The sequence below is a fragment of the Phyllostomus hastatus genome, unplaced genomic scaffold (assembly GCF_019186645.2).
Source record: "Phyllostomus hastatus isolate PE091 unplaced genomic scaffold, TTU_PhHast_1.1 phas_scaffold_216, whole genome shotgun sequence".
NCBI lineage: Eukaryota > Metazoa > Chordata > Mammalia > Chiroptera > Phyllostomidae > Phyllostomus > Phyllostomus hastatus.
Window position 1 is genome coordinate 14,308,619 of NW_025334018.1, and position 22,116 is coordinate 14,330,734.

General features: G+C 44.8%; 1 protein-coding gene across 4 annotated transcripts in view; it reads right to left on the reverse strand.

Moving 5' to 3' along the window:
- Window positions 1–22,116, reverse strand: part of CTTNBP2NL (CTTNBP2 N-terminal like) — a 45,383-nt gene that overhangs the window by 17,649 nt on the left and 5,618 nt on the right. For 3 of the 4 annotated variants that reach the window (XM_045816598.1, XM_045816597.1, XM_045816600.1), the window contains 2 exons: window positions 14,809–14,932; window positions 11,782–11,889 (listed from right to left, as the gene is read on the reverse strand). In XM_045816598.1, the coding sequence (XP_045672554.1) occupies window positions 11,782–11,880 (99 nt within the window). In that variant the 5' untranslated portion in view covers window positions 11,881–11,889; window positions 14,809–14,932. Of the gene's footprint in view, window positions 1–11,781; window positions 11,890–14,808; window positions 14,933–20,943; window positions 21,037–22,116 lie in introns of those variants that run through there. The other variant, XM_045816599.1, reaches the window with a different exon arrangement.

Here is a 22,116-nt window from a genome sequence, read left to right on the forward strand (position 1 = left end):
GTGGGGTAGAGGAGGGTGCAGGGGCACGTCGGGACAGGGTGGAATGAGGGCCCGGGACCTGTGTGGCTTGGAGCCACAGCACGGCTCTGAGGGCGAGATGCCCGGGCGGCACAGGGAAATGAGGACCGGGCTGCCCCACACCCTAGTGACAGAAGGCAGAACCGAGGATCCAGGATGACACGTGAAGAGAGCGAGTCAGCAGCTGGAAAGGTGGCAAGTTCTATGGCCACCGCGGCCTTCTACAGAGCTGGCCAGCTGGCCATTCAGTTTTACCAGCAGTCACACAGGTAGACCGCGACTCAGGTTAGAGAAGGACTGTTTTCCCTCAGAGAACGGAGTGGGAAGAGGGGCGAGGAAGGTAGGCCTGAGAAGTGAACGGCGGGCCTACGTGCACCGTGGGGTGTCTCCTGGTCACCGCACAGGTGGACTGGCAGTGCCCATCGCCGCAGCGAGGCGCTGTGCGTGCGGCCAGGTCGGGCGCGCTCCAAGTCGGCCACTGCTGCTGTCACCTCCAGGCAATCCCACCCCACGACTGCCCTCGTCTTCCCGGTGGGCTGGAATGTGCCCGGGCCAGAGGAAGGGAGGAGTCCCCTTTGTCAGGAGACACACGAGCTCCTCCTTTGCATCCCCGAGGGTGGTCACACCGTTAGGAAACTGCCAATGACATCGAGGACAAGAACGGACAACCGAGACCCCTCCCCCGTTTCAGCCTCCCAAGGGACAGGCGGTCTGGCTCTATTTTAAGCCTCCGAGACTCCATTTCAGCGTTCTTTTCCTTCATGACTTCTGGGTCTGATGTCACTTGTCCCACCGATGGAGGACACTACCCGGAAAGGAAGGACAAGAGACGGAAGGGAAGCTTTTAGAGGGAGAAGAACACAGCTATCGGTCTGGAAAGCGGACGGAGGAGGGTGATGGAGATCTGGGCAAGCCCGGAACACAGCAAGCACGGGAGAAACGGGGGGAGGAGTGACGGTGTCCCCAGCCATCCCCAACCGCCCCCAACCGCAGAGCGGAAACGTGCGCGATTCAGAGGGATGCCTCCGAGGCCGCGGCTGACGCGTGTGGGAAACAATGTTTTTAGGTGCATATCTAGGTGGATGAAGAGAGACAAGCAACATTATACTCTTAAAAACATACTATTTTCTCCAAGGCGTACAGAGCTCCCGTTCCTCCCCGTCGGGAAATGCAGGTGACCACACCCCGACCTGGCAGGAAAGGGCTTTGAGGGAAAACGAGAGTCGAAAGCTAGAATACAGTTTTTGGTTTTTTTAGACCAGTGCAAACACAGAGCGAACAAAGGTACACATCCCAGTTACTTGGTTTCCTTTACTACAAATGTGGAAACAAACACAAAGCAGTGACTTCCTGTCCGAAGAACAAGTTGTTCCTTCTTAGTGCAGGGTGACATGTAGCCAGTGTCACTGGGTGAGAGTTGTCAACGACAGTGAAAGTTACGGAACTGTATTTGTATCGCTAACCTCTCTTCTCAAAAACACGAACTGATAAATAGCAGTCCACTTTGAGCCTTAACGGTCAGCGCATTCAAGTTAGACGTAAAGGCCCTGAACTCCTTTCCCACGACAGAACGCTTCTGAAGCACCGCCTAGGTTCTAGATATCCGGGATGCAGTGCTGAACAAGATTACGTGCCTGTCCCTCGTGGAGCTTACGTTTAATGACAAAAGAGAGAAAAAAAGAAATATTAGACTGAGAGAAAGAAAGTAGAGATGAAATCCCTATAATCTGTGATGCTTCTCAGCATGAACAAACAGCCTCATATTATCACTAATTGAGTACAGACAGAGAGAGAGACCACATTAAGCATGATTCAATTCTACAAAAATTTATTGGGTACAATGACGGGAGAGGCTCTGTGTGTGAAGTCTCCAATCAGTAAGAACAAGCATATATTCATTCCTACCAATGAATTCAGCCTTTTGTTGTGCTGTCTGGCACGGCAGTTTTACAAGTCATGCATTCGTAGAACTCACCGGGTACAGTTGGCTCTCTGAGACAGAAGATTCTCTTTGCCGTTAAATGATGGAATATTATTAACTAAACATAAAAATGAAACCAGGAAAAATACTTTTGAAGGGTGGCAGGTCTCCTGCTATGACAGTTTCTTGAAATTTTAATCATGTAGCTGCTTACATACTGTCAGCCTTATTTAATCTGGGTCCCTGTCCTGTGCAAAGATCTGCTAGGTCTCCTGTACAAAAGCAGAATTTGAAAATTAGTGGGAATGGACTTTTTGCTCTTTTGGAAAGAAAATCAGGGATATGGAAATAACACGTCCTTCCTAGACATGCTACGCCTGTCTCCACTTCTTTAACTATACTCTGCCATTAATACAGACTATGTGAAAAGTAAAAATACTCAGCAGTAATGACAGTAAATGTTTCCTTAGTTTCCTGCTATCCCACTGCTCACACTATGATTCTCACAAACGGTATGACTGTGCAGTAGCATACTATGCAACCATTAAAGAGAATGAGAGATAAATCTTCATGGGCAACATTCTCCAAGATATAATAAGTGAAAAATAAGAGAAAGAACAGTGCATGTAGTTTTTTTTAAAAAAAGTTGCAGCCCTGGCTGGTGTAGCTCAGTGGATTGAGGGTGGGCTTCGAACCAAAGTGTCGCAGGTTCGATTCCCAGTCAGGGCACATGCCTAGGTTGCAGGCTAGAGCCCCCAGCAACCGCACATTGATGTTTCTCTCTCTCTCTCCCTCCCTTCCCTCTCTAAAAATAAATAAATAAAATCTTTAAAAAAAAGTTGCAACCAGTGAAGCCCGAACTGTATCTTACAAAGCCTCTTCCTTCCCCTCCGGGCAGGGCTCCCTTGGGGACGGCGAGGCTCCCCCCTCAGTGCGCCGGGAAGGGGATGGAATCAGTGACAGGGAAGAGCCAGGTTGGGTGCCCGGGTGCTGGGCAGAAAAGAGCCAAAGGAAAAAACAAAGGCTGACTGTAGGTATGGGTTGTTTATAAATCGGGTGTTTGTGAAGAAAGAGGATTGCATTCTTATGTAATGAAGCCTCCTGGTTCCATTCAGAAAAAACTCTGAGCCCCCATATGTAACAGCTAACACTTAAAATAATTGTATGATATCAGCCACTTGCTATACAACCTTTTATCACATGCCACTGTTCACATTACGAATGGTGGCATGTAGGGGTTCAAGGTGCCAGAAGAAATAGGCAGATTTCTCATCTAACTGACACCTTCCCGGGGCCTGTTTTTCTTATGCCTCTAGGGAAAGAGAGGAGGAATTCTGCTTGTAACATGCTGCCTATTTTGAGGACACTCGATCCTCCCGCAGTTGCAGAGAGGTTTCAGAAAAGATTGCAGCAGCGGGGAGTTTCATTGCACCCATTCAGCCTAAAACGAAAACAAATAAAAAAGGGAAATGGCTCATTCCTGTTACTCTGACTTCCTCTTATTGTGTCTTCCTTGCATGTGTTTGCCTTGTGATTTGGGATTAATCAGGGGTTATTTCTGGTTGACCCCCTAAAAAGAAGAGAAAGGAAGACAAAATTCAATTGGCAAGTTGATTCTAAAATTTATAAGGATCACGAACACCCAAAACACCACAAGCTGGAGGATTAACACGACCTGGTTTTCAGGCTTACCGTAAGGCCACAGTAATCCAGGCGACGTGGTACTGTCATCAAGGCAGACAGACAGACCAATGGGACAGAGCAGATTCCAGGGATAAACCCACAAATATACGAGACACTGACTGTGACAAAGGGGCCACGGCCATTCTACAGAGGAAGACAGTCCTTTCAACAACGGGTGCTGGAACAATCGAATGTCTACATGCAAAAAGGGGGGTTGGATTTTGATCCATGTGTTGTACAATATAACAAAATTATGCCCTGACCGGTGTAGCTCAGTGGATTGAGTAGAAAATAACATAGATGAAAATCTTTCTGACCTTGGTTTAGGCAACGATTTCTGACACGAAAAGCAAAATCCATAAAAGAAACACTGATAAACTGAACTTCAAAAGGAAAACCTTATGTTTCAAAAGATACAGCCGAGAATGAAACGATGAGCCACGGACTGGGAGAGAGGCACGTACCTAGGAAAGGTATGGCAGCCGGATGAAGAGGGAGGGCTCCAAACCCAATGATGGGAAAACAGAGAATTCAGTTTAAAAAATGGGCACAAGATTTGAACACGTAATTTAGCAAAGAGGACAACACCAGTGGCAAATGAGCACATGAAAGAGGCTCCACGTCACCGGTCTCCAGGGAGCTGCCAGTTAAGACTGCAGTGAGATGTTACGCGCCCTGGGAAGAGGCGAAATGAGAAGACCGGCCCCACCAAGTGCAGGAGAGCACGTGGAGCAAGCGGAGCTCGCACACACGCCGGTGGGAACTCAAGACGGGACAACCACTGTGGAAAGCAGTTTGGCGGTTTCTTAGAAAGGTAAACATGCACCTACCAGATAGCACAGCCATTCCTTTTCTAGGTATTTATCCAAAAGAAACGAAAGCACATGTCCATACAAGGCAGTGTGTATGAATTACACAGCAGCTGTGTTTTTGAGAGTCTCAAACTGGAAACAGTAAGTATGTGCACCAGCAGATGAACAGACAAAACAAACTGTGGTGCATCCATGCAATGGACCGCTCACTACTCCGCAGAAAAAGAAATGAACTATTCATACAGCAACATGGATGGAGGTCAAGATAATTCCGCCGAGCGATGAATACATTCCTTATCGTGACTGTAGTCGCAGTTTCACGGAGAATACATGTATCAAAACATCCATTTGTACACATTTTATACATGAAGCTTGCTGTGTATCAATTACACCTCAATAAAGCTGTTTAAAACAAACCCCAAAATATAACTAGGCCAAATCAAACATAAAGAAATAGAGATAGATGGTAAAAAATCAGTTCTAAAAAGGCTTCCACACTGTCCCTGTATTTCCTGTTTTCACCACAGAGAGAGAAAGGGGAATCTACCATGACATCCTGTTTCATGCCCTGGAGTACACCTTCACCCTTGCCAGCTGTCTCAGAGCGCACGCTTTCGTTTTGTTTTTAAATCCTCACCCGAGGATATTTCCACTGGTTTTAGAGAGAGCGGGAGATGGAGAGAGAGAGAGACGCCGAGGTGAGAGAGAACATGCATCAGTTGCCTCCCATATGCGTCCTGACTGCCCCACAGGGGGGTCAAACCTGCCATCATCTTTCGGTGTGTGCGACGATGGTCCAACCAACTGAGCCACCGGCCAGGGCTCAAAATACGTGCTTCTGGTTGTGGGGGGTGGGGACGGACCAACTCAAAACCATCAATTCCCACATGGAAAGTAAGCTAACGTGCCAGCCCTGCTGATGCACAAAGATTTAAATATTCATCTTATGAAGGACAGTACATTACCGTATCAGGGAACACAGTATGCTTTATGAAACATAACTTGTTCCTAAATAGATAAATTTGAAACCTGTATTCTAATAATAATAATTAACAGAAAATGAGCAGTGAGCACCTTGATTAGCATTTGCTATCTCATTTCATCCACACAATGATTATACAAATTTATAGATAAAGCTTTCAGGGTAAATAGCTGGTCTAAAATAACACACAGCAATTATTTAATTGCAGAGCTCCAACCTAGCTGATTTGAAAGCTCATGCTCTTAACAGCTGCACTTGAATGTTCTAGCTGATAGGTTTGTAGAGTGCCTAGTAATTATCTTTATGTCTCTTTTCTGAAAAGCTAGGATTTCACGTATGGATGTTAGTCAGAAAGAGCAGGAATAAAAAAACACTGGGCATTCCAACTATTAAAAAAACACATTAACACATGGCCCAGAATGGCCACTGATTAATTCCCTCCTAAACCATATTGTATGGTAAAGATTATGAATATAAATCTAAAATCTTATAATGCAATTTCCAAATAAAGTTCTGTTTGCGTCTTAATTTTCCAATTCTTTTATCCAGGCAGAAAGTGAACTTCTCTCAGTTTTAGCTTTTTATGTTCGTGTGACCTTTTATCAAAGATCTAAATTTGTCCTGGCTGGTGTGGCTCAGTGGACTGAGTGCCCACCTGCGAATCAAAGGGTCCCTGGTTCGATTCCCAGTCTAGGGCACATGCCTGGGATGTGGGCCAGGTCCCCAGTGGGGGACACATGAGAGGCAACCACACATCGATGTTTCCCTCCCTTCCCCTCTCTAATAATAAATAAATAAGATCTTTGAAAAAATAATAAAAAAATCTAAATTAACGATTTAAATTACTCTAACCCTGAAAGCTCTTCTGAAAAATCATCCATCAAAATGAGATCATTTTTGGCCAAAGAATAATGTTAGGTCCAGGCTTATTAGTGCTGAAGAATGTTATCAACTTGAGGTCCATTTAGGTACATTCACAGATCTGTTATTAGGAAAACTACTATTTGATATTTTTCTTTAATGCAAACAGTCTCGACAGGCTTACGGATATAGGATAACGTGTGCTGACCGCTAACTTCAATGTAACCCGCTCCCCTCAGACCGGCTTTTGTAACAGCTGCTCCCAGAGCAGGTACAAGGCCACGACCAAAAGCAGGTGTCACTCTGCGCACATGTTAACTTTTGTTCTGCTCTGTACATATCACTGGCACTTTATTATTATTTTAAGAATATCTTCAGCAAAAGCACAGGCATACCTTGGAGATATTGCAGGTTTGGTTCCAGACCACCATGATAAAGTGAGCATCATGATAAAGTGAGTTGATTCAATGTTTTGGTTTCCCAGTGCATATAAAAGTTGTTTACACTTCTAAGTGTGCAACAGCATTATGTCTAAAAAAACCCGATATACATACCTTAATTAAAAAATACTTTATTGCTAAAAAATGCTAACCATCATATCAGCCTTCAGTGAGTCGTAATCTTTTGCGGTGGAGTTGCCCCAAACCTTCATTTTATTAAAAAAGGCATCACCCGTGAAGCACAACACTAAAGTGAAGCACAACACGATGATGTGCGCCTGCAAATGATTTGTTGTTTCAACACAGACTTTTACACGTAACATTTGGATTTTTTATTTATAACCCCAGGCTGCTTAAAACACTCAAAACAGTTAAACCAGTGACATGTTACAGTCTCATACTCTAAATATACTTCTAACTCTGTTCTGTCTATAATGTTGTCGTCTGTAAATCTTGCTTGGGGAATTCTGCAATGGCCTTAGGCCAAAAACAACAGAGTTCTACCCTAAGCTTGAAAAGAGTTATACCTGCTTTATGACTGAGACATCAGTGGAAAGGAATTCAAGACTCCTTAAGTTAATTCTACATAAAAGTTGTAATACTTTAACATTTATTACTGTTTATTAAGCAATTTAATGGATGCTTTCAAATAAAATGATACTAGTCAATACAGGGCAGATTCTACTCAGTCACAGCGAAGTGTAGCTTTGTATCAGATCTGAGACGTACAGACATACCCAGGGTGGGAGATTCAAAAGTGAACTATTTAATCTAATTTTTATTAGCAGTCACATCTATTTCCTAAATTTTACAATGGCTATTGATTAAGGTTCCCTCACCTTCCTCTGGAGCAGCCAGACCAAGCTGGGAAGCCATCTCCTAGATCTGCCTGGAAGCAGTGAGCTGGGACTCTCTTGCTAACTGCGTGATTCCACCCCAGCCTCCCTGGGCAGCTGGTGGTCAGAGGGAAAGACTTTCATAAAGAATGTTTTTCTGTGATGTAATCCCTTCTAAAACAGAAAATCACTTTATAGAAAGTTCAATTAGGACCAAATACAGCATAAATGGCCTCTGTATAACAATCAGACTTCAAATATAGAAGAGGCTGAGTATGTTTTTTACTGGCCTCCCGGGTTCTCTGCCAAACGAGTCTTGGCTGTGACAGAAGAATGAGGAGGCTTTTATGTTTTGGGGAAAAAAGGGAACATAACTGTGGGGGCTCTAGAAGGGTACAGATGCCACCTGGCACTTTGCAGGAATTTTGGAAAATGAATGAAGCTCTCATAATCACAACTCTATGGGTAGGGTCTCCGTACACACTGTGGGAATGTTGTAATACATTCCCGTGTAAACCCAAGCCCTGCCAATAAGGTTTTGTTTAGAGGTGCAAGGTTGAACCTAGATTTTATGTCCAGGAAAAAAAAATCTATTTTGGAGGTAAGAAGACAAAAAAAGATAAGCTGTTTATTTCTATGTTTACTTAAACAGAAAGAACACACCAATCGCAGCTATTTAGAACAAAGACCAAAACCTTTTCAGCCCACTGAGCGTGAGTTAAGAAAGAAGACTAAAAGGAAGAAAAGCAGTAAGCTGCTCTATCAGCCCAAGAAGTCTAACAGGTGGCTGTTGTTAAGCAAGAGCAATGGAACTAATGCAGTAAATCCCGACATATTACAGAAGCAAAACATAAACAAACCAAACCAAAAACTTCTTCACGAATAAAATGAGGTTTCATTTTAATTTTTAAGAATCTGGCCCTGGCTGGTGTAGCTCAGTGGATTGAGCGCGGGCTGCGAACCGAAGTGTCGCAGGTTCGATTCCCAGCCAGGGTACATTTCTGGGTTGCAGGCCATAACCCCCAGCAACCACACATTGATGTTTCTCTCTCTCTCTCTATCTCCCTCCCTTCTCTCTCTAAAAATAAATAAATAAAAACTTAAAAAAATAGTTAAAAAAAAGAATCTGTTAGAGCAGTTGCTTTTTTTCAAAGGACTGAAACAATTTGGACCCCAGCTGCTATTTATTTTCTCTAACAATAGACTGTTTAAAGATACGTCACTGCTGGTGAGGCTATTCATTTCACCCAAACTGCACCCAGCTTAAGCCTCAGAAGATAACTTTATTACCTCTGAGCCGTTTGCACAGACTAAATACAACACTTGTGCCCGATTCCGAATGGTATCTTATATCAAAATGCTCCCTTAATTATAGCTCTTGCTTCTCAAGCTGCTCTTTCAACTTGTCAGCGGCGGCCTAAAGTAACTAAAATTGGATTCCTGCAGAAAATGTGTATTTTAGGAAAACATGTGCATCAAGCACCTAAGCATCTGTTAACATTAAAACCAGAAGGCAGTGCGTTATAGCATACATAAGAGCAGACTGTAAAATTTAGTGATTTGCAACATTCACTTTGAAATATTATGGCAATCTTTTAAAGCAATATGCCACGATGGCACAACCATTTCCTCTGTTCCACAAATATTTATTGAGCATTTACATACTAGGTGCTATGCTGAATGCTGAGGATATGGAGATTAAAAAAACAGGCATACGAAGCTCTGTAGATCTGTATGCTTTCTAAGGCTGAAAAGCAAAGGGAAAACAAGGTCTCCCTCTGATTTTTCCATTAAAGGCAGCCACCCCTATCTCACCCCTCCCCAGGTACGAGGGGCTGAGGCAGGGTTTTGTGCAGGGTTTTCTGAGGTGCTACCGCTGGGGTCCCGCTCCCCGGGGCCCCAGGACACACGGCAGCAGAGCCGCAGGCCAGTCTGTCTAATGCACACCGCCACATTACCCCAGTTCCATAAACTCTGATTGCTGTTTGCATTACTGCTCCTCCTGGAAAATGCTTTCTGAGTTTTACGAGGGGGCACCATGAACAAAGTTCTTCCTGGTTCAGCCCACGCAGAGAGTGAAACTCGGCCAGTTCTGAGCTGAAGACTCCTCCTAGGTTGAGGAGTCGCAGGGGAAAGGAAGCGGGAAAAACGACGTGCACCGGGAACAAGGGTCAGGACCCCTTTCTTCTCTTCACTGACCAGACAAGCACAGCATGAGAAACAGGAGGCATTTCAGCAGGTTAGGGCTGCTGGTGATGGGGGGACGGGGTTCAGAGAAACAGCATGGAATGCTCGGGGACAGGAAGAGAATCACCACTGGCGTCCAAGGGGAAGTGTAGGTGGATGTGACAGAAATGAGTCACCGACCAGAGTGACCCATGATATTAGTAACAGATGTTGGCAGAGGAGTCATTAAAAAATGAGGCATCGTTGAGGGCATCTGAGACAGGCGTTCAAATGAAGACAACCTTGGCCTGTCCCCTGGATTTGGGGAACAGGACATGCGCTGACCGAATACACAGACAGGGGAAACGGACAGGAACCCCACACCACTGGGGCACTTGCAATGCCGTGAAAACTGCGATGCTGCACATCGACACCGGTTGTTACCCATTCACTCGTGCTGCAGACAGGGAAGCTCTGGTCCACACGGAGGGATGGCTTGACTGAGGCCACACATTTATGCTCAGTGGCACGACAGGCAGACTCGGGCACAGAACCTTAACACTATGTGACTACGCATGTGTCAAAGGCGTAAATGTATGACTTTTGTCCAAAACCACAGGGTTGTCATGCAAAGCAAGACCGAAGCAAGCAGGGAAAGGACAGGAAGACAGGCTGCACCCCCATGTCACGAGGGCACTGCCTTGTGCACTCTGGAGAAATGAAACCACCGGAAACTACTTGCACACGTCATGAAGCTGCAAGGGAATACAAACAAGCCACAGTCCTCAGTGAAAAGCTACCCCGAAGCACATTTAATTAGATAGAAATGTCAGTCTTTTTCAGTCAGTCTTAAGTAACATAAATTACTGTCTCTTTAAATTTAAGAGCACACAGAAATAAGAGGCTTAGATATTATTTTTATCACAATTATAATTTTAGAGTAATCCAAGAAAAGACTACCCAGACATGAGTGGAGGGACACATGCACTCCATCCTGGCGCAGGAAGGGAGGAAAGACGAAGAGACCCAGCTTTCCGCAGGAACTCCCACCCCCCGCCTCCAGCTGGTCACTTAGGAAGTCCCCCATTCTCTAAGCCTCCTGGAGAGGCAAAGAGAAAGTTATCTTTGTTGTAAAAAACCTTCAACAAAGGAGCTTCATATAAACACACATGACATTAACATGCTACTTAATATAAAGAGCTAGGGTAATTTTGGAAAAAGGCAGTAAAGCACTTCATAAACCTAATGAGCTTTAGGATGCACATCAATGTAACCTCTAAACTATAATTTTAAACTATAACAAATTCTGGGACACTCAGACTCAGCAACACTCAGCAGGGGACTCTGCTTCCTTTGGCACGCTCAAGTCTCATCTTCGTTGGCCGTTTCCCCTCCTTTTGGGGGAATCCTCTTCCTACTACTCACAGACAGCCGTGAGGTCCCCAGACCTCATCTCAAGACAGACGGGAAAACACCCTTACCTAGCTAGGTGTACAAGTTTATGACACCGGGAAGGAGCTATCCCCCTGTGCACCCCAAGCCCCCACCTTGTATTTTTTTAAAATTAGACCTTGTCTTTTAGAGCAGTTTTGGGCTTACAGCCACACCCCGTGCAAAGTACAGTTAACACCCCACCCCCTTTATATTTTAATGGGCATCAAATACTGAAACAACAGCAGAATTCTTATTCTGCAGTCTAGCAAATCCATGGTGGTCTTCACGGGGTCCCTGATCTCGCAGATACTACATCCCAAACTGGGGTATATGGGTGTATACACTTGTGGGAAGCAGGCCACATCAAGCTGTCAAGAGGATGGCATTCAAACACAGTGAAGGTCACTTAGCTACAGAACGAAGTTCAAGGTCGACGTCAGGTACAGAGACTAAAGGAACTACGTTGGGGACAGAAAGGCTTCAGTGTCCCAAAAATCACACCCCATAGGTGGCTGCCACTCTAAGGAGCAATGAGTATACCCAGGCCTCTAACTTCAACAGGGCTACAGAAATACTCTGGTTAAATAAATGACAACCAATGAAACCACTCTCAAAACACATGACATACCTTTAAGGCTTCTATAACAAGGTCTCTAGCTTCAAGCTCTCCTTCAAGAATACTGAATAGTGTTAGGAGTTCAGGCTTGCTGAGTTTTTCCAGATTCATCCTGAAAGCCTAAAACAGAGACAAAAATCACAAAATCTCCAAACACAGAATTAATCTGATATTATTAAAGAAAAATAAGAGACAGACAAGAGCAACAATTACAGTATAAAATGCTTTGAGAAAATAAAATTCCCTTTATTGATTTCTTGGCTACTCACAAAAATCAATTTTTATCATTTTCTCTTTCAGGCATATTTACAAACATCCCAGAAGGTCTCAGAATAACTTAGTCACTAGTTTTTTTTTCACTAGAAATTGTGTTACAATGAATAGTATTTCACCAAAAATTGTTAGACCACAGAAAGATTTCCCACCTTTAGATAACCAGACTTGAAAACTGGTGTCCCTTTGAAACTGGGTGAAATGAAATTTGAGCAAAGATTATGGTCCGCAGGAGTATGGGAGAAATTTTCTTTTAAATTGTCTACTTTCACATAGAGCATCTATCACAATATTTCCATGTAGAAAAATAAGACTTAGATGCAACCATATGAAAAAGTAATTTTAAATAACTTCTTAAAAATATATTGTTTTAAACATCTTCATTGGCCAGGCTACTAAGTGCATTTCACTTAAGTTCACACTTGTATGAAGCCGTGCATCTTCTGAAATACGTTAAATGGCACAAACTCTTATCTTTTCCACAAGATTAACTTCTCACACACCACACACAGATACAAATCAAAAGGCTATTTTAGGGTCTTCTGACCAGCATTTATGGTAAAACACACTTTATAACTCCCAAAGCAGAGCAAGTACTCGTTTCCCTCTCCTACTTCTTACTTCCGAAACGCCAATCTCACACAGTTTCCTGTAGAGCACAGAGAAGTCACACCAGGGCCCGCCTGGTCACACACCCTGGGCTCGCACGCCCACACTCGACGTTAGGAGGCACGCAACGCCTCACTGAGATTCCCTCCGGAGCTCCCGCCTTCAGGTGAGGGGAAGCATGGAGAAAACCCTTAGTTTGCTGTGTCGTTAGACTGTGTCCCGGGATGTGCTGGGCAAATCATTTGCAACATGGTAAAACACGTTCAACGTAACTTTAGCTTTCACGTGCTAACTTTCTAACCAGTGAGTCCTAAGACTAGTCAGTGATTCTCACATCGGACTGAGGGAGATATCCCAGAGCAGTGATTTTTTAACATAAGAACAAAACAACAACCAACAACAAACCCAATAAAGCGTTACGTCATATAAGATGGAATGCTGGGCATGCCCGTGGCTTTGCAGAGAGATGCCAGGGCTGCACCTTCCCGGTTGTGTAACTGGGGCCCGTTTCCCGGCTGCAGGGCTCTTATCTGTGAAAGGGGGGTGATGATCTCCAGCTCCCACGGTTACTGTGGAAACCGCCTTAATACGATAAATGCAAAACTCACCGCCAAGTTCCTGACACAGGCCAAACAGTCAGTGGCTTATTAGTAACTACTATCGTCTCTTGTTTTCCAAAGGAATTCAAAGAAAGGTATTACCAAAATTGGGGGCAGCCAAGATCAATGACCTCAGAAATAACTTCAGCTGCCCTTTGTTAAAAACAAACAAACAAACAAACAAAAAAAACAGAAGAGGGTGATAGCATCCTGAGTGAAGAGTCTGCCAGCTGAGTCACCTGCTTTATTGGATGGAACCCTCCCCAAATCTTCCCGACGGCTTCACGTTTTTATCTCTCTCCGAGAGATGATAAGGCAGAGGACACACCCAGTCATTTTATTCCAGTTCTGGAATAACGGAATTATTCCCCTCCGCAGCGTCGAACAGGCTAACGGACACTGCTAAGGGGACCCCGTGAACACCAACTGCACTGGAGTCACCTGGGTGTACAGGCACCAAGGTAGGGACGTGGGAACAGAGGTACAGCTGACAGTGTTTCCGCGTATTACTTTTTTCTCTTCAACACCCGTACAGTCCGTAAATAGTCTCACTGCGCGGTCCAGAACTGTGGCTCCTGGAGGCAGTGGGCTGTCAGCAGGACACAGACCCGGGGCGAGCAGTGCAGAACCTTAGTCCCAGCTCTGCCCCTGGCCAGCCGCACGGCCCGGAGGGCAAGAGATTACCCAGTTATGGCACTGGCTCCTCACTGGTAGAATTAGATAGACTAGCCTGAGTAAAATAACGTAAATAAAAACATTTATGGAGTGTAAAATTAAAAAAAAAATTAGACTAGATAATCTCTAAAGTCCTTCTTGGTTCCATTCTAAGCTTCTATGGGTGAAAATCAAGAACGATTTGTTAGAGAATTCAATTAAATAAGAGATAAACACAACTGTAATACAAGTAAATACTATAATAATTAGTAATACTACAACAAACTGTTTCACATTCTCACAACTGTAAACCTATTTTTGCTCACCCTTGTATATAAAGAACTAAAACAGACTGTACCTAAACCAAGTTTTTCATCTACTGTGATAAATACACCTCCTTACAAAAGAATAAAAGTGAAACAATCTTTAGCATTGCTTCCATTATAAAGCAGTCTGGCCTAGGCAGGAAAAAAGTCTATTCTTGGTCAATGGCATAAAGAACAATATTCTTGTTATCTCTACATCTGTAAATGACGCCTGCACACAAATTGTCGTACCTGGACCACTCTGCTAACGTGCACCAACCCGCTCAGCTCGGTGTCTGCGTGAGGTGGACACAGTGCAAGTGTGACACAGGAGCGGGGAGCAAGGTCACCGCTGTGTAGTAATCCAAACTCCAATAGAAAGAACTCTTGTTGCATATTCCAGTAACCTTTCTTTCTCAACATTAAAATTGAGCAGTTGTTTGCTTTTTTCCTACAGTTGAATCTACTCTCAATACAGCAGACAGGGCGATACATTTTTTGTACGAAAGACAGTAAAACTGCATTATGCTGCAGGAGGGCGGGGAGACTGCTGGGGATGGGGTGGGGTAGGGGTGGGGAAAGAATGGGGTGATACTGACCTGGTAACTGGCGGTCACACCTTAGTCCTCAAGTATAAACTCTTGGAGTTTTCTTCAGTTAAAACTTGGGGAAACTGACGAATGTATTTAAGGTGCCGTCAACATGGTGAGAAAGCGTCCAACACTGTAAGATAATGAGAAACTTATTGCCTGTGTGACCACACTATAAACCGTTTCTAAGTCCTGTGAATGTCAACTGTCATTATGAGGAGGCGGCCTGGCAGGTGTAGGCTGGTTCGAAAAGCAAGGGGGAAGTGCCGCTGCTTCCAGCTGAAGCTGAGTGACAGGGCAAAGACACCAGGGGTTCGGCTGCCCTCTGCGGTCCCAGTGAGGGAAGGTGGGGGCGCTCGGTCTCTTCTGCACGTTAAGACGTCACTTCAAGGACTGACCTGTGAACGCCTCTAGCAGAGACTGACGTTCTCCCCCTGAACGGACTGAAGCCCAGCTGCTTGAGTCCTCACGACGTACGCATGATGGACTAAGAAAAACAAGCTAAGTGTAGCCGACTTTTCCCAAGTGCCCAGTTCGTGTGAGGAACGTCCTCCTCCCCTCACCTCCTGCCAATCAGCAAACCAGCGACCCCACCTGCCACCGCCTGGACTTCGTCTATAAGGCTGATTACGCGTCCCAAGCTTCTGCTTTTTCCCATCTATTTTCTTTTCTTTCTTTTTTTTTTAAGATTTTATTTATTTTTAGAGAGGGAAGGGAGGGAGAGAGAGAGATAGAGAGCAACATCAATGTGCGATTGCTGGGGGTTATGGCCTGCAACCCAGGAATGTACCCTGGCTGGGAATCGAACCTGGGACACTTTGGTTCCCAGCCCACGCTCAATCCACTGAGCTACGCCAGCCAGGGCAACGGAAGTTGAAGAAGATATTTTGAAATATTAAATGTTGAATTATATACAAAGTGTTTTTAATGTTGTCCTGACAGTGTACTGAACCCAGCAAACTTAAAAAAAACAAAAACCAAAAAGATAGGTTTTAAATTTTATTTGATAAAACATGGTTTTTGTCTTGTATTTTCTGGCACCAAGGCCTGAAAGCCTCTCTGAGTTGCCGAAACCTGATTTTCAGAAAGGGACAGTGTCAAAGTGGCTCGTGCCTTCCAACCAGGAGTCGGTCACTGACCCAGTGACGAGCGTCCCCACCGAGGAGGGAGTGCGAGTCTGTCGTGCGGTCGGTGACAAGAGCACAGGGCCAGCGCACAGGCAAACCACTGAGTAAGTCCTGCCAAAAACTGCTGCCCGACACGTAAACTACGTGGCCCAGGATCTCCAGAAAAAGGCCGTTTCTGACTCCACAGTCACCGTCAGAAACACGACCGCCAGATTTCTGGCGTGCTATACTGCAGTCTGCAGACTCACTCTCTGCTCATGTTCTAAATGAGCTGTTACTTGTCACTGTCATCATCCATTAAGCGGCTCTGAAAGACAAGATCATTTCCACCAGATGCTCAGCTCATTCCCCGTTAGAATCTGAGACCCAACTTTCCCTTTCCTGAGAGTTGAGACACAGATATTTCTGTCTGAGGAATGCCAGTCTATAAATCTGAACGGAAGACCACTTGTGGACAAGCTGGGTACATTATTATACACTGGGATGGGGTGCAGCTAGCCGCAGCTAAATTAAGCGTCATAGTTTTCCCAATGAAAAAATTAATATATATGTATATGTGAGATAAAAAAGACAAAGTTATATATATATATATGTAATACTCGGAAAATTAGCCTCTTTATGCACTAAGTGTGAGACTTGTTTTTAAGCTACCTGCCAGTTTCAGACGTGAGCTTGCCCAGCACACCATCTGGCCTACGTGCGCGCTGCATCCTGAGTCCGAGCCAGCAGCCCGGAGAGCTGAGTCTCTCCTGCACCCACTTCCTCGTGCCCACGGCCGCCAGAATCACGGGCGTGGAAAAAGCTGCCACCAGCCCCCCGGGACCTCTGCACGGCAGCGCCGACACTGCCCCGGGAGTCTGCTGTTGCGCCTGGGCTCTGTTCATTTACTTCGGACCTTGTCCCTTCCCTGGGGGGCGCCCGGGCGCCACTCACTCTGGTTCTGGTTGTGCCTTTTCCTTCTTGAGGATGTCCCAGCCTTTGCTCTGGAACTCTGAATTAATTATACGGGATAGCAGGCTTTGTTGCCTTTTTACCACAGAGTTTCGGAGGCAGAAAAAGAAACACCCCAAACAGCTTCTATAGCCATGTAAACACTGGGCGGGGCAGGGTGGAGTCCAAGGGCGGTGTTTGTCTGCCCAGTATCTGGGTGTGTGTGTGTGTGTGTGTGTGTGTGTGTCTTCATGTGGAACTTCCCAAGTGGAGGACGACATGGGACATGAAAGAGGGAAAATAACATTTTTCAACATGCTTAGATATTTCCTGACATAAAACACCTCAAAAAATCTGCACACATACATGTTAAATCCACTTGGCTAGTACACAACCAAACCAGCTGTTTTACATAGATCGTGCCTGCAAAACTGGATAAAAAAATCGCTTCTTAATCATAAGTAAGGAATTTATACTTGAGCTACAAGTGACTGAGATGCAAGCCATTCAGAAAGTTTTCAGCGTCGGTGATAAGATGTGAGCAGAGATACGAAGCAAATTTGCTCCGATTATGTAAAGACTCCTTCACACACACACAAGCAAAGCCAAAACGGAGGAGGCCAGAGAATTCTTAAAAACCGAAGAGCCAACACTAACACAGGAAACCAGTGTTTGCGACGGCTTTCCACTAGACCCTGTGCTTCCTCAGACACCCAGGGCACGGGGTCCAGCACAAATGACGCCCCTTTCTTGCCACACACTCTTTTATCACGAAATCCCAAGCAGGTAATTCTGTAACATAACAACATCACACTCAAGCACACCACGTGACATTCTAGGTGAAAAGCTCAAATTAAAGCTGTAAGTTATTAACCACTCTTATTACCCTACCAACCACCACACTCAAACAGGCCTAACTTCTGCCGGACCCTGTATATGAAATTTAAAAAAATAAAACACATGTGTCACATTTATAAATACTAAATCTTAATATGGACACAGAGCACTGCTATGTAAAAACCAGACGCACAGCAACCTCCCGTCTGGGGGCGGGAGGTGCCGACACGTCCCTTGACTCTCTTGGAAGACTTGGGTTCCCCACCGCCCGGCATGTCCGGTTCTCCAGAAGCGTCACTTGTCCACTTGGGGGTACAGAGTGACAGCAGTCTAAACTGTACCTCTCGTTCCACTTCTGGCATGGTTAGGCTAGGGAGAAAATGTGTCAAAGTGCTACTAGAAAATAATTTTCTGATGAAGAAAGCCATTTTTTAAATACATTTACTAAAGGGAGCTGTTTTTGCTATTATTAGTGACAAAGGTTCTAAAACCACCATATAAAAGCGAACCTCCTTTTACTGAATTCTACAATACTGAGCAATGTAAGCTTTTACCACAAATGTCAAATCAACGTTCTCTCAATTGAAGGTAAAAATATTCCTGGACTGTTTGGATCTTTACGTGTCTGTGTGTGATAACATGTTATGGGCTGAACTTATCCCCCTGACCCCACCGTCCCACCAAATTCCTGTGCTGCAGTCCTGATCCCCGGGACCTCAGACTGTGGCTGCACTGGGAGCCAGGGGCTTTAAAGAGGCGGTTAAGTTAAAATGAGGCCTCGTTGGGGCGGGCCCTAATCTCACAGGAGTGGGGTCTTTATACAAAGGGAAAATCTGAACGCAAACACATGACAGGGAAGACCACGTGAAGACACAGGGAGAATGCAACTCTCTACACGCCAGAGCGCGAGACCTCACACAAACCCAGTCCTGCCGACACATCCTGGACTTCTGGCCTCCAGCGCTGAGAGATGATTAATTTCTGCTGTTGAAGCCACGCGGCCTGTGGTGCTGTACTTTGCCATGGCAGCCCTAGCAAACTAATACAACGTGCTATCCACTTACAGCTTTTAAAGACCACCAGAACAACTACGTCCAAGCCTTCCCCTTCCCACGAGTGTCGTAACATATTCCTCAGAATGCCTTGCTTTGTCTTATCAGTCTACTTTTTCCAGCCACACTATAGGTAGCATTCTATGAAACAGAATGACTCTGGAACAATTTGAGAGGTTGTCAATTTCAGGGCCCTGAAATATAGTATCAACAGAGCACTCGCAAAGAAATTACAACAGTGTTAAGGGATCAAGATGCTTGTTCATCCAAAATTGTCAATACACTCTTTAAGGTCAACATTTAAAATACAGAGTCCAGAACAAATAACGCCCTTTCTTATTACAAAATCATAAGCATGTAATTAATTCTATAACACAACACTATCACACTCCAGCCTACCATACGACATTGCAGGTGAAATGTTCAAGTTAAAACAATAAATTGTTACACCCACGTTATTCTCCTACCAACCACACTCTGGCAGGGGTTACTTCTGTCGGACCCTGTACTTTCAGTAGTCTATTCAAAGACGTGGTACTGTGCTCCTCAAAGCAGATTCCAGGATACCCGGTTTTCTGGATTTATGCTTGGTATAGAAATTAATAATGATATAATTGAGCTTACCAACATTAATCACCACCACCTCGGTTTTCTAGCACAGAGCTCTAAGAGTTCAGGCAGTGACAGTGACAATGAAAAGGATACACACTGGAGCTAAACAGACACTCAATGTGCCCCAGGCAGTGTTGTAAGTACTTGACATGTACTAATTTGATCCTCACAGCCAGCTTAGGTGGTAGATGCTATAACCCTCGGAGGAATTCTTCTTTATCTTTATCACCACCACCACCACCACCACCACCCTCACTGTACAGATGGGACGATAAGGCGCAGAGGCTAAAGAACTTGCTCAGAGTTTCACATCTGGTATGTGATGGAAATGGGACTTGGGTCTAGGTAATTTGATTGCAGAGGCTTCCTCACTAACCCCTGCACCTAGATAACCACAGTTCACATCTGATCTGCTTGTTCTATCGCCTTTACGAATTGGGTGGTGGAAAAAGCTCAGCCACACGTGATTCACCAAAGCTGGAAGGGACCTCAGAAAAATCTAATTCAGCACTCACATTTTATAGGTGAAAACTGAGGCCAGAGTTAATTTTCTAAAGATTCAGTTAGATAGTAAAACTAGGTCTAGCATTCATGTCTTTTTAAGATCCAGTCTAACCCACTTTCTGGGACACTGAGATGGATATCAGGTTTCTGTTTTGTTTAGCTTGTTCTAAGACTCATGCGTCTCTTGTGTATCTCCATGTGCACGTGTGAATGCCTGTCTATTTCTCTCACTGTGCGTGTACATCTGTTTCTCTCATTGTCTTTATGTTGCCAACAGGACCTGTATGTATACTGGAGAAAGGGAGGAGGTGGCCTCATGGCCATAAACAAACATTCAAACATCTCTCCCCCAAAATGAGGACATTTAGCACAGCGCTATTAAGAACAGGTCTGTCTACCTGGATATCTGTTTACACCCTTTCAAGCATGCTCATCTGAGACAAGACCAAACCAGAAGAACTACATTAGGTAAGCTACTGGAATGCATGGTAATGAAAATGAATGACAGTTTTTGTTAATACATTTTTTCATTAAAATAAAAAGATACGTCTTTTAACCTCAGAAAATTACCAGAAATCTGAGTCATTTCAAGTATATTTGTCAGTTGGTTTTGTTTAGTTTAAATGAAACTATAACATGATTTCACTGAAAGTCATTCCCCCCCAGTTTTGCTTTTCTGACATAATGCCACGATGATTTGTAAAACCCCACAAGGAGGGGACAACTACATGTAGATTGACTTTATTTCCAATGGATTCATGGGCTGCAATTTAAGAGGAGCCCTAGAACATAAAAGCCCTTCAGATGTTGCTGTAGGATGAAGTTGTGGACTCCACAAGAATTTCAAACGAGAAGAAACAGCGAGTGCTGTGGAGGAGGCCCCCGGACAGCCACGGTGTCTGTGTCTTGGCTGTGCCCACCCCCAACTCTCCCTATGCTGCAAAAGATTTCACAAAACCTCTAACAGGAATAATTGTAACTGATGGCTCTGTTGTGCTTTTTAAATTTTGTGTTCTAAACCAGATCAGGTTTACGAAAAGGCTTAACAATTTGGTATCAGTTGAAAGTTACCCACAACAGACCTAGCGATTGTGTCAGCTCCAGGGTTCTTTGGGGACAGCAATTCTCCCGGGAGGCAGAGTCTCGTAGTGGAAAGCACACGGCCTTTAGAGTCGGACAGACCTGGGTTCGCATCCTAGCTCAGCCTCTTTGCGGTTCCTCCGTCCACTCAACCTTCGAGCTTTAAGTTCTTTATCTATACAATGGGGACAATAATACACGCTCTAACAGGATTCTAAGTGGTTTAAATGAGTAGTGACTGGTCAGTTTTCTCATTTCTCATCCCTGGAGAGAACATATCTGGTTCGTCTGCAAGGATAATGAAGTTTTCCTTTTTCCAGTGAGTTGTCATTTTCTGTCATTCACATGTTGAATTCAGAAACCTGAACAGTTCACCCCTTCTGACTCGACAGCTCCAAGAACGAGACAGGCCAGCCAGTTGCCGGGCAAGTGGGCTCGGGCCCACGCACGGCTGGGGCCCATGCACGGCCCGGGTTCCGGCCAGCCGCATCCGCACGCTGCTGGAGAAAACGAAAGGCATTCTTCTGCCTAGACTAGTTTTGTGTGACTGTAGCATACAAGTGCAAAGCATGTCTTTGCTTCCACTGAATCTCTACAGCTTTTAGTCAAGTCACAACTTTAACTTGTAATGACTGAGAAATGGGTTTTCTAAAAATAGCATAGCTATTTTTTAATCGTTAAATGCATAGGTATGTAGCTATATTCATAACCCAGGAACAGTTATCACACTCTGTTGTATCAATCCATCCGCTGTGCATCTGCCTTCTAGCTCATGTGCCTCTCCTCTCCTAGACAAACACTCTCTGTCTTATGCACCTTGTTAACCTTAGCACCTAGCTGTCTCTGCTTCAAAGGGACACTAGGAAATGCTGGTTGGAAAGAAAGGTACAGCACACAGTACCTTGAATGACGGCCATCCAAACTGGACCTTATCTTTTAGGAAATGACACACCACTAAACATGTTTAACCAGGTGACCGTCCCAACAAAAGCAGAGTTTTAGGGAGGCTAAGGCATGCAGCTGGTTGAAGGCAGAAGGGGCGTCGGCAGAAAACTTCCCCGGGGTGGCTCATCGGAGGCAGAACTGCGTGGAGTAGGATGGGGGCAGACAGAATGGCCCACACAAGCGACTGTAGAAAGAATCTACGGTAACTTCATTCTGGTTCCATTTAAGGG